This window comes from Rissa tridactyla, chromosome 14, assembly GCF_028500815.1.
Source record: "Rissa tridactyla isolate bRisTri1 chromosome 14, bRisTri1.patW.cur.20221130, whole genome shotgun sequence".
In the NCBI taxonomy this organism is placed as follows: Eukaryota; Metazoa; Chordata; class Aves; order Charadriiformes; family Laridae; genus Rissa; species Rissa tridactyla.
The window spans coordinates 11,606,123-11,618,915 of NC_071479.1; the positions used below are offsets into that span (position 1 = coordinate 11,606,123).

At 45.2% G+C, this 12,793-nt stretch overlaps 1 protein-coding gene across 6 annotated transcripts in view; it reads right to left on the reverse strand.

Moving 5' to 3' along the window:
* FKBP15 (FKBP prolyl isomerase family member 15) overlaps positions 1-12,759 on the reverse strand; it is a 28,050-nt gene extending 15,291 nt beyond the window's left edge. For 2 of the 6 annotated variants that reach the window (XM_054220472.1, XM_054220465.1), the window contains exons 1-14: positions 11,585-12,076; positions 11,123-11,232; positions 10,721-10,811; positions 10,038-10,107; positions 8,644-8,718; positions 6,983-7,081; positions 6,349-6,498; positions 5,320-5,388; positions 3,847-3,990; positions 3,232-3,377; positions 2,454-2,502; positions 1,715-1,834; positions 1,363-1,462; positions 527-630 (exon numbers count right to left, since the gene is read on the reverse strand). In XM_054220472.1, coding sequence (XP_054076447.1) covers positions 527-630; positions 1,363-1,462; positions 1,715-1,834; positions 2,454-2,502; positions 3,232-3,377; positions 3,847-3,990; positions 5,320-5,388; positions 6,349-6,498; positions 6,983-7,081; positions 8,644-8,718; positions 10,038-10,107; positions 10,721-10,811; positions 11,123-11,232; positions 11,585-11,643 — 1,386 coding nt within the window. In that variant the 5' untranslated portion in view covers positions 11,644-12,076. Of the gene's footprint in view, positions 1-526; positions 631-1,362; positions 1,463-1,714; positions 1,835-2,453; positions 2,503-3,231; positions 3,378-3,846; positions 3,991-5,319; positions 5,389-6,348; positions 6,499-6,982; positions 7,082-8,643; positions 8,719-10,037; positions 10,108-10,720; positions 10,812-11,122; positions 11,246-11,584; positions 12,077-12,605 lie in introns of those variants that run through there. The other 4 variants (XM_054220468.1, XM_054220467.1, XM_054220471.1 and 1 more) reach the window with 4 other exon arrangements.
* Between the last annotated feature and the right edge of the window lie 34 nt (positions 12,760-12,793).

A 12,793-nucleotide genomic window follows, 5' to 3' on the forward strand; every position in this document is an offset into this window, starting at 1 on the left:
CGCCACTACCTGATGTGGCAAATACATTGTGTGTTAAGCCCCCATCTTCCTCGTTAGCAAGCAGACTGCATCACTTTGCAGCACCGCTGCAAGCCTTTTAAAAGGATTATTCTTCTGCTGGCTGAAAAACCATGACCCGCAAACACATTGTGTGCAAATGAGCTCTCGCAGAAAAAGAGACCATGACCAAGAAAAACTTAAGCTAAAGGGCTTTTGTTTTCACCAGCTCTACAAGTACTTGGAAGCTTTTATTTTACCCACTACAAAAGCAGATACTAAACAAAGTCTAGTTAACTCTTAGTTCAACTTTAAGAAGCCATCAGCAGGCAGAAAAGTAGCCCTTTTTGATTAAGTTCTAAGAGGCATGTGATGGAAACCTGAGAATGCCAAAGAAGAGTCAGAAGCAGCAGCCCAGTCTTCTCACGCTTACGTGCTGCTATGGAGTCCTTGCTGCCAGCAATGCAGAAGACAGTAAGACTTATGAGAAAGGACAGAAGTGCCAATATTCTTGATTTTATTTTGGTACCTGAAAGCCCTGTGCTCCTCCAGGCAGAGCTGAATGGGGCTGGATCGTTGCAGGTATTAAAGCAGCAGAAGACACCGGGGGTGTAGAAGCAGCTGCTTGAGGTACTGAAAGGGAAGAAAGAAATTCAGCATGCCATTAAGTAGCTAGAGATAATTTAACTCGCCCAATGTGAAACGGACAAAAATTTAACACAAGCCTGCCTGCAGCCTTGTGAAAATTAAACCCAGTCAACCAAGTCATAAAAGGTCAAGAAAAGCGTCATCCTCCACAGAAATTGCACTTTTAGCTACATTTAGACAACCTCTTTTCACTCAAACAAAGGTGGCTCTGAAGTTTACTGACACAAGCCGTTACTCACCCTGACTCTACTGACCGCTCAGCTGACCAGCAGCTGACATGGCTATTCCATCATGGGAAGACAGGTCAAGCCCACTCCAGAGCTGCCAGCGCTCTGATGGCCTTCGCTATTATTTCCATCATTTTCAAACAAACAAACAAAAAATTTCTGCTTGCCGGGAAAGGATTTGTAACAGTTCCATTTACGAATCAGATGCCCTAGAAGTCTCAGTGCCACCCCAGCACACACGATGACAGAGCAGCTCACGCACCGTGCCTGCTCTTCCTCAAGCAGTAATCACAATGAAGACTTGCTCCAAGGACTTCAGTCTTGTGCTTTTTGAATTAGTCCACCTTTGGATCAGCAAGCGTTATGAGGAGCTATCTACCAGTTCCTATTTCAGTTCCCGAAAGGCGTCCTCTGGTCGCACAGCCCTTGTACTCGAAGCCTGCAAAGGGGAAATGTCTCTATACCGATCCCAGGCTGAGCAGCACGTTACCTTGTGTGGACACCGTGGGCAGGACCGCGTGAGCTGGCTGCGATGGTCTCATGGAAGATGAAGCCACTGGCTGCGCCGTCCCTCTCAGCGTATTTGGATCCTAAAAACATTTCTGTATATTACAAGGAATGCTAGAGAACGAGCAAATGCTTTGAACCCAAGGTCACTTGAGACTCGGTGTTATCCAATTAACCCGACTGAACTAGATCGGAACAGTGGAATCATTAAACCTTCTTGCCACAGAAACAGAGCGTGCTTTCCTGTACAAAGGGAGAACTATTTCTTGGACTCCTCTTTAAGGAATTCACACTGTAGAAAAAGCATCATCACACTTCTGTGACTGGTGACATACCTCTATTTCCGAGTCGCTGGAGTCAAGCTGACTTCCCGCTGGGCCGGCAAGGAATGGCAGCATGGGCTGTCCCATTTTAGCCATCCGAGAAATGAGCTTTGCCTTTGCTACGTCTGGATTCTAAAAGAAATGTTTGCAGTTACTCTTCCTTTGCCTCTCAGCCCAGGCTTTTCAGACATTACAGAGACATTTATCAGGATTAGACTCTTCTAAGTTACTGACTTAATTATTCTGGTTCTTTCAATTTTTCAATGACTGCGTGAGAAAATTATTTTCAAGCGCACAAGATAACACTGTGGATTTTTACATAGAAAAAAAAATATCTGTCCCTGCACAAAACAGAGCAACAAGAAGAAAACGTGTTAAGGAAGCTGTTTAGAAGCTTCTTCTATCCTGAGACACATGCACAGCATCTTTTTCTCATGTAGCTGTATAAACTTATACTTAACGTCCCAATTACTCTTTGTTATCCATTTTAAATTTGTCCGTTTATCCAAGGAAAACAACTAGCCGTGTGAGCACTCCCGTGGTCAGCAGGAGCTGGGACTGAGGTTCCTCATGTTCTGCCAATCCCTTTGGAAGCAAGGCCCTGATCTGCTGTTAGTAAGGTGAACGTTTCAGAGCGTCTTGCTTGTGTGACGTTCGCTTTACCTTCAGCAACACTGAACGCAGAGCTGAAACCAACCTTCCCCACTCAAGGCTTCAAATTCATTAGGGAAAAAAACCCAACACCACTTACTGCTAGCTGTTCGCTGAGGGAGTTTGACTTGGCCCGAACAGCTGGCTCCCTGGAAAGCCAAACGGGTGTACGTTGATATTGGAGATTAACACAGATGAAATTCAGCATCCAGTATTCCGCATTTCTAAATACTGTCAAATACACCTCCCTCTAACGAAAAACTTCTTCTTATATCGTGAGCATTTCTCTTAGCTGACTTTTGGAAGATTCTTTGCAACATTATCTGTAGATTTCAGAACATCATTATGGGGAAGTTCCATGGCTGTAGAACAGCTGACTACAGAAGATGATTTTGTTGATTGCTGTAATGACCACATTCTGGTACAATTTTAACCAAGTCCAATAACAAAATACTACTTAGGGCAGCAAAACCAGCACTTATACTCGAACTCCTCAAAAAGGATGACCGGCTCATTTACTCAATTTAAGAAATAAATGACAGCGTAAAATTTGCAATTAAACAAAATCAGCCATTACACCTGTGATGAGAAAGCTGTTGTAGCAGTACCCGTACGGCTTAATTACACCTGTCTGCAGAGGAATGACTTCTTTCATCTGTGCCCATCTCAATTTCTTGAAATCTGAAAGTCAGCATTCAAGCCGAAAGTTCCCTGCAATTCTTGCTAGCAAGCATTCTTCTGCCACACTGACGGCACTAAGCTGGCAGACAGCGGACCCACGTTTGCCAAGTGATGTGTTAAGGCAGCACTGTGCCAGATGTTTATGAGCATTGCCATCTTTTAATACAGAAAGTTGTTTTAAACATGCTGCCCCTTACCCGGGCTTCGGAGGTATCGTAGATGGAGGCAACAAACCAGCGTCTGCAGAGAAACCATCTGAATTGGGTACTGGAGAAGGTGCAGGAGAATCCCTTGAACTAACACTCTGTCCATCCGAACCAGAGCATTCCTTTACCAACTTCACCTTAAAAAGCATGTAATAAAAAAAGATATTTTTCTGGGTTCCCAAAAAAAGTTTTCAGCAACTTGTTACTTTTGATGACCACTCCTTGGCCAAGCTCATGCACTTCAAGTAGAAGCACAGAACTGATTCAGAACTGGAGAAGCTGAGTCTTTATATCCCATCATTCCTCACTGTGAGTATTTTGTTTTCCCAAGTGACTCACAAATAAGACAATGAAAAGATCCCAAGACAGTTAGAACAGACATGTCTTAGTAAACAGCCCAGAGGGATTTTTTGGGTTTAGGGTTTTGTGCTTTGGGTTTTTTTTTTTTTTAAATTAAAGATATGTATCTTCCTGAGGTGTATGGTTTATAACAGTTTCTGAGCTGTAGTTCTCATGTCAACAACAGGTTTTCACCTTGCAAACAGATGCGGCCACCCAACAGCCACAACGCAGATGTAAAATAAACACTTGGCAGGAGACACTCACCCGCCTAACTTCCACCTCGAAAACTAGAGTAGAGTCTGGAGGGACGCGGCCAGCCACTCCCTGAGCCCCGTAGGCCCACGCCGGAGGAATAATGAGATACCTTCGTCCTCCTTTCTTCATCCCCATCATTCCTTCTTCCCAGCCCTTTGGTTTTCAGAGGCATAACAGAAGAGAAAGCGAACGGTTTCACCAGTAACATTAGAGTTTCTTTTAATTACACTGATTTAGACTGCTTCAGGCAGAAGATTCCAGAACACAGAGAGATTCTTGTAAAATCCTATTCATTCTCAGTCTGCAGCACTAAACCTTTGTCCTACAAAGAGTCATAATGGCCAATTATATTTCCAAACTAATGTTGCAATTTAAAGATGCAGCTCCCAACACATTCATAACTAAATCAAACAGATTCGGCAATCTCCAGCATGAAGGCTGGAGGCTTTCAGGACTCCATATGGTTCCAGAAACCTAGTTCAAGTGTTAAATATCGTAACTTAAGCAGCTCTCGCAGCTCATGCTGTGACATCCTGAAGAAAAGAACTGCATGCTGTGCTGGGTGCACAAATTCTGCAGTTGCGTGTGGTTTGCAGGGCACACAGTGGTGACCCCTCTCCGCATGCTGTGAAAGGACGGACTCCACGTCACCGAGATCACTTCTGAATTTACAAAGCACCCACAGAAAATGGTCGTAGCGAAGGAGATTTAGAAATCAGAGCAATGCAAACTGTCAAATGGACGCCAGTATTTAACAGGACGACTACTACAGCCAGGCAACATTAATAAGATACACATTAAAAAACCATAAAGTAGAAAAAATAGCGCATCTTCTAACAGGGCATATATGAATTACACAGGTAATGGAAGTGACCCGACAAAAGCATCTCCAATTCACAACCTGATTTTATGGAATAACATAACCACACCACCCGGACTGAAAAATTATTACAGTCAAAACCATCACAATTTGACTTAGAAGCTAAAACCACTCTAGGCAGTGTCTTTTACTAGACCATCCTAAAACCTGTCAGTTGTCTTCACCCTCTCATGCCCTTCTCCCAGGTGTTGTATCAGAGCTATCTGCTGCTCTGCTTCGCAGGCACAATGAGTGGGGAAGAATCTGAAGTTCTCAAATTGAAATCCTCCTTTAGAAAGAGCGTTTCCCAAGAACAAGGCAATGCCTTAAGTGACTTTCAGGAAAACAAAGACAACCCCCCCCCCCCAAAAAAAAAAAAAAACCAGCAAGCTTCCTTTTTATCATACAGGACAACTTCTTTCTAACGCTGCCATTGAGAAGAAGACTTGGCTTTACTGTGCAAATTAAGAAGAAAATAAAGTTTGAGTAAGCCACTGCTACAGAGCGTTTCCTATCAAATGAAACATCTAACAGAAATAGCGTATAGGAATCCTGAACATGGCCTTCAGTAATTCAAAGCTTGGAGACTTCAATTATTATAATGAAAGTGCCAGAAGTTCTACCTTGATGACCTTTCCAGATCCCAGCTTTAGCCGCAACAGCTTGTCTTTGTTAACATTTGAGTCAAACACCTAGAGGGTTGAAGAAGAAAAACACAAAACACATACATTTCCCAACTGTTTCAAAATTCTGCACACTACTTTACGTATTCCATAAACTCTTACAATCTCTTCTGTGCTATTTCCCATTCTGCTACCTCCAAAATTAACTCTCCACAAACATAAGACAGAGCTAGAGCTTCTAGTCCATTGCACAGTACGATTTCTTAAAGTGAGTGACAGCTGGAGACTTTAAGACTGCTTTGAGCGTGATGGTCAGAACAGGATTGGGCAAGTAAAACACTACACAACAGGCTTATATCAAGCAGCAAGTCTAGAAGTTTTGTACATTAAACTAAGACATACGCAGCTGAACAACTCTTTCAGGAGATCAGAATTAAGCTCTGCTACGTACCACTGGTACATAAACAGGCCAGGGAGGTCAAGAAAAACAAAAAATCCCCTGAAGATGAAAAACAGAAAGCCTTTTCTATAACGAAAAGATTCAACTGCAGATGGATGCAAATGCAAAACCCTTTCCCATGAATTTCGCTAATAGTAAAACCAGAAATATTTTAAAGGTAACGCCTTGAAACACCAAAGCATTTCTTTTGCTTATTAGCAAGCTGGATTGGACACAGCTGTAGAGGATGTAAATGCAATCTTGTTCTGTTAACATTTGGAGATGGACTTTGTGTCAGACAAGGCCCTTCTTATGACTCCTCAAGCTGTTTCCAAAGGAGCATAGTTCCTTCTCACCGTTTTCATTAACATTAATGTGTGAGAGTGACTACGAATGTTAAAACATCTCAATCACCTCCTCCTGAATGGTATGGAATCCCTTATTATTCTATGGGTAACACATATGACGCCACTTACGGTGCCATAAGTGACTGAAAATACCTTTCACATCAGCACCAATACTATGCTAGCTGGGGCAGGCTCCTTCCAGGGACCATCACACTCGCTCAGTATTAGGAAAAATGTCTTTACCTGTCCAAGCCCGTTGTTCTGGAACAGCCAACCCGTATAGGCAACCTCCAGAGAGTCTCCTCCTTCTACTCCCTGCCCTTCTCCAAGAACGAGATCCTGGTAGAGGACTGAGTCGAGGACTGGGGAGCTGTTGCATTTGGCAATGCAGACCTGCAGAAGGAAAGCCTGTCAACGTCTCTGGCCACTAAAACAGAGTGGCAAGTTCCACTGTGACTCATTACCCATCTGATCCGCTTCTTACTGTTCTGATCAAGCCCAGGTTATAGACGCACTTAAGCGGCATTCCATGTTTCCTTGTGCTGAATTTTGCTGAGCTATGTAAGTAAATATCCTCTGCTCTACAGAACCATTGGTCTTACAGTACTTGAGACTCTCGATTACAAATCCCATCAGAAGGAACACGTTCCCTGCCTCAGAGAGGCCTGAATCTGATGAACAAAGCTCAGCCAGGCTCATCACAGATCTGCCTCACTCACAGTCACGCAGATACTCAAAGTTGAACTTCAATGGAAAAAGTACAACTCTGACTTAGAGCCCTTCAGCAACAAGGTGCTCCCAGAGATACACCCTGACTTGCCCCTTGTTCCAAACGGGCCAGCAAGTCACACCTTGCACTAACAGAGAAGGTGGTTACCTGTTTACTGAAATCCATTGCTGCCTTTTCTGACTCAAACATGATGGACCAGTTTTGTCTCTGGTCATCATAGAACGTACTGTAGTTGTTGGGTTGAACCTGTGGGAAAGGAAATCAGTCCTATGTTATACGTGAAAAGATGCGCTCAACTAAAATAAAAAAAAAATTCCACATCCAAAAGAAGCTTGAAATAAGAGGTGCTGAAATGAAGCACAGGAAGAATCCTGCTGTATTACTACCCTGGTTCAGAATGTACAAATTAGCTTTTATTTATGTGCTCATTATTGTAACCCAAATACTTGAGCAAAGAGATGCAGCTTCTTCATAGATGCTGCAGCTTTCACAAGATGGTGAAAGCTTTCACAAGCATCTTTGAAGCTCAGTTCTATAAAATATACTGAGATTTTTAATTTTAAGTAATCCCCTTTTCATAAACGTTCATTATATTTAGACTCCCAGAACTGACTGGAGGAGTTACTCTTTCCTCACTTCTAAAAATCCATGTCACCGCTAGCTGAGTACATAACCCATTAATCTTTCAAAATGCACTTACAAAACTAAAGAGCAAACTAGCATCCTGGTCAGAAATTTGGACTGAAATTCTATTTCAGAGTAGAGTTTCCATCTACCTAATCAAGAAATTTTAAGTCACCTGATGACAAACTAAGACCATAAATCAACACACCGATTTTCTGTAAAACCGGCAGAAACCAGAACTTCCCGAGAGATCCTGTTTTAGGACTTAAAATGCTCCAAATTGTTCTTATCAGCAAAAAAATGCCGAGTGTCAAATTTCAGAGAGAAAACACTTCCTTGCTATCATTTCCTTCTGCTTGCTCGGTCATATTCTTTCAGTCACTTAACTACAAATTATAAGCAAGAGTAATTTTGTTCTGTTTCTATCTATTGTAGGACTGCAAAACTCAAAGCATCTCCTCTGCAATCTAGAGGCAGTCGTAGACCTCCTACAGCGTATGAACTTGCATTATGAAACATACTGATGAAGTGCTCTGCGAAAGGCAGATGTAAGATGTAAAAGGTTGATGATCCGAGGGCTGGAGCCCCTCTGCCGTGAGGACAGGCTGAGAGAGCTAGGGGGGTTCAGCCTGGAGAAGAGAAGGCTCCGGGGAGACCTTAGAGCCCCCTCCAGTCCCTAAAAGGGGCCTACAGGAAGGATGGGGAGGGACTCTGGATCAGGGAGTGTAATGATAGGACACGGGGTAATGGCCTCAAACTGAAAGAGGGGAGATTTAGATGAGATATCAGGAAGAAATTCTTTACTGTGGGGGTGGTGAGGCACTGGAACAGGTTGCCCAGGGAAGTTGTCGATGGCCCACCCCTGGAGGAGTTCAAGGCCAGGCTGGACGGGGCTTTGAGCAGCCTGGTCTGGTGGGAGGTGTCCCTGCCCAGGGCAGGGAGGTTGGAACTAGATGGTCTTTAAGGTCCCTTCCGACCCGAACCATTCTGTGATTCTGTAACAGTCTCTTGTGCAATACACATTTCGGGGAGGAGCAAAACAGTCCCTGTGACACCTCTTGCTGTGTCAGGCAGATGTTTGATCTCAAAGGCTATCATCTAAGACTTACGAAAGCATTTCAGTCAACTCCTGTCTGCCGTGAACAATACAAATCATGGGATGTTTTTCTAATGCAAACTCTTACCGTGAGTACGAAGCCTGGATGGATCCTTGCAGCTGCGATCTGTTGCTGCTGGCTGATGTAAAGGAGGATCCTGTACTGGATTCCACAAGGAATTGGGCAGGGAAGAAGAAGAAACAACAGAAACTCAAAACGTCTTCAATTCTAATGTGCTTTGGCAAATTCTGAGCCTAAGGCAACAGCATTTATTTGCCAAATACACCTTGCAGCAGCATTTTTCACAGCAAAAATACTAAACACAACTTTGTAACACCTATTAAAAACCCTTAAAAATATGCAAGCTTTATTTAGCTACAGGAATCAAGCAATTCAAACTAATTATTTTGCAATAAGCAAGATGCTTTAACTGATCCTACATTTTTTCTCAGTTACTGTGTAAAAAGACGGTGCACTAACCCTAGAATACATAAAACTCACAATATATGGTATACAGGCATAAAACAGTGTAAAAGACTGAGTAATAATAAGTTGGAGAGGGCTTTTCAAGTACTAAACAATGCAGATGTAACATTATATTGACATATTTGGCTCTATTAGACAAGATCTGGTAAGGAAAAGTGCTTTCCTGCAGCGACGACTCCTCCGCTCAGCACAGCTAGGTACTGAACTGGGAGTAATCTGGTAACTGTTCCCAGCTGCGCAGGTTGCGATATGAAAAGGCAGCCGGAGAAAGACTGTGTCAGCTCCCTTCTGCCAGCCCCGTCCTTCCCAAATCCCCCACAAATGCCGCCCCCGAACACTTCTCACATCAGTGACTCCGGAATTAGTTTACTAAACTACCATTTTTTTTTTTTTTTTTGCTCTTGCCAAAGCAGAAGCAACTTAGTGAGACAACATTAATTAGGAATTGGGGGATACGAAACACCATAAACAACAACATCAAGGACAGATCAGAGTATTCAAAGTATCTTTTAAACACGCCAAGCACCCCGGGGTGCTGTGTTCTTAGCTCAGTACTTGGGAAGGAAGGATTGGGGAGGAGAGATATTTTTGATACCAAAATAACAAAACTTAAGCAAAGCATCTGTAGTATCAGACAAAATTTTGCTTTATGTTGATTTCTGCATGCACGGATTTGTAATCCGGTTGTCAAAGACATTCTGAATAAACATCAAAAACCACTTCCAGAAACATTAGAAAAGGTCTGGTGCCCGAAACTACGCAAAATATTTCAGGCACAAATCGTAAGAGATCTTACAAACTCATGGATCGCGGAAAAGAAAGATGCCACCAAGGTAAGCCATAAGCAAACCCAGGAGAGCAGGAAGGCGTAAGCAGCAGCGGAACCACGACCTCCAACATCACAAGCAGAGGCATTCTGGTGAGCTCAGAGAAACACTGCCTCATACCAGCGCATTCTCGGCATGAAAACGGTTCAGTAGTGAAGTGTTTCTCACCTCTTTAGTAGCATGGTTCCCCACTACAGCCGCTCCATACTTGCCTTGCTTCAAGTACTGCCCATTTGTACTGGAAGACAAGCGAGACATTCAGCTGCAGAACCGTCCCTACCTCATATCTCTCTCTGCTGTTGCTGAGTTTTCCTTCGTTAGAGTTCAGGTCCCTCTCCTCATGCCTAAAATGTTAGGCAGCCTTTCTCAGCTTAAAGAAACCAACTTTCTTGCTTGCTGATAGATTACAGGAGCATACATTATGGGGTTTGAGTTGAAAACTACTCTTTTCACAGATGGGTTTTTACATGATGGCAGTGTCAAACGGACAGAGAATTCTACTGCTGTCACTCTGTGCTCATGCCTCAGTTCTCCATGAGGCAACATGAGACATAAGCATCTGACAGAGCTACCTGGAAAAAGTGCGAATGTCAGACCAGGACTCCAGGATGCAGTTCCCTGTAACAGCCAAATCCAGAACTTGCTATTTATTTGACAACTGCGTAACCTCAAACTGCAGCACAATAACCAAAACTTGCATCACTTTCTAGCATTTGTACCATGCAAACACACGTCTATAAGCAACGGTCTCTTCCCACTCATCCAAAAATATCTTCCCTTTACAATTAGGTCTGAAGGTCCCAGGGACACCGACTCTAACAGGTAATGCAGGGAACTGCTGCTGCACTTACTATCGATAAGCATGAACCGCAGTGGCCACGAACACCGATGGTGCTCCTGAAGCTGCCGGGGCCGCAGGAGCCTTCGGGGCTGCCTGACCTGCTGAAGGATAAAAAGCAGGAAGAGCTCTCAGTGACACCGAACTGCCAAATCTGCTGGCCAGTGACAATGTCACCACACATCCCTTCCCCCAAGGAAAAATAACTCCAGAAGAGGATTAAAACCCAAAGAGTGATATCAAAAAGTCACTAAAGGCCTCTAGAGTAACCAGGTGCAGAGTGGGTACAAAAGAAGAAAATATCGTTAAAGAAAAGCTAAGCGAGTTATTTGCACCGCTGCTCTTCACAAAGGCCCTCATTCTCCCAGCAAGACACGTGCTGCAGTTTTTTCCCCACGCTCAAGCCGTTACTTACCAGCTGCCGTTTGCCCCTTCTTAGGCTGCTTTGGCGCAGTGTACTGGAAGAATTCATTCCCATGGCTTGAGACTGTTTGGTCCAGACCAAAGAGAGAGGCCAACCTGGCACTAGAAAAGGAAACTAATTAATTCACGTTATTTAACATGGGCTTTATAGATAAAGAACATCATTAATTATAAGCTATATAAAATATAAAGTGTTTAGCATCACTTTAGAGATAAGCAGAGACGCATGTTAAGCAGCTCTATACTAATTAGCCACTTAATTTTGAATAAGCAGAACTTTCAGATGAAGAGGCTGGCCTAAGTAGTACGAGTGTGTTTCATTTCCTCAAAAGCTACTGTAAGGAACAAGCAAGCACCTCAGCTACACCGAAAAGGAAGTTACTTTAAAGCAATGGCTCAGACTGCCTGCATATGAAATAGCCAATTGTTACAATAACTGAAAAAAAAAACCTACATGGAAACAGAGAAGCCACCATTCAGCACTAGGATTTTTCTTCTTGAAACGCGTCCCATTAAGTTTTACGAGGGCAGATGCTCTTCTGTCGAAGGGCAGAAGGTTTAACGCTGCAGACAAGCAGGTTGTTCCTACAGGTTATCTCCTTTGCAGTTTTACTGCTTTAAGCTCACTTACCCCTGGTATCACGGGAAAAGTGAATAATTCAAACTATGGAGCTAAATCCACAAAGGACAAACACCACCACCAGTGGATCTGCAGCATTTTATGTGAGATGCTTTAAAAAAATAACCATTTGCTAAAAAGAGAGAGGACCGGTTTACAAGATCGGTTAAAGAGAAGCTCCTCAAAGAGGGTGAGGAGCGAGCACTGCTGATCTGCAAGAGCCGAGCAACCTTCAAACGGCAATAAGTTACAGAACGAAAGAAAACCCGCATGTGCTGCGCGTGAAAATGGTACCAACAGAAGTTGAACTGAACACGCCTGAAGGAGCCACCCTTGTTTGAAAATCCCCCACCCCGGCACTTTCAGGACCTCCTATTTAAGTGAAAACACCCCACTTCCCCCACCGACCCCTTCCCCTTCTGCAAGGGGCTCACGGAGAAAACCCAGCCCGGGTCTCCGGGCAGCGGGCTCAGACCCGGAGCCCCCTCCCGCCCCTCCGGGCCCACCGAGGGGCCCGCCCCGGGCACCGAGCCCTTCCCCGGGGCACCGGGCTGCCCCTCCGCCCCCGCGGGAGCGGGGGGCCCAGGTCCAGTCACGGGAGGGCACCCGCCCCGGGCCCCACCCGCCAGGCAGTTCTGGCCGACCGGAGAAGACCCGGGGAGCAGGGAGGGCCCCGCAGGCCGCGGGCCCGCCCGCCGCTCACCGGGCCGGGCCGGGTCGGAGCGAGGCCCAGCCCCAGGCTGCGCAGAGGGCGGCAGGCCCGGTGACCGCAAAGGGGCTCCACCGGGACGGCTGCCCCGCGGCCTGCCCGGCCCCTCACGGCGGCGGGGAAGGGAAGGGTGGCCGGGCCGCTCACCCGCTGGCGGGGGACAGGAAGTCGGCATCGTCCTCCTCCGCCGCCCCGAACATGATCGCGGACCCGCCGCCGCCCCGCTATGTCGTAAAACGCGCTGTCCGGCACGGACGCGCTTTGCGGCAGCGGTGGGACAGGACCGGCGCGGGGAGGGGGAAGAGGAAGGGCCGCCGCGCGGGGGCGGGGCTTAG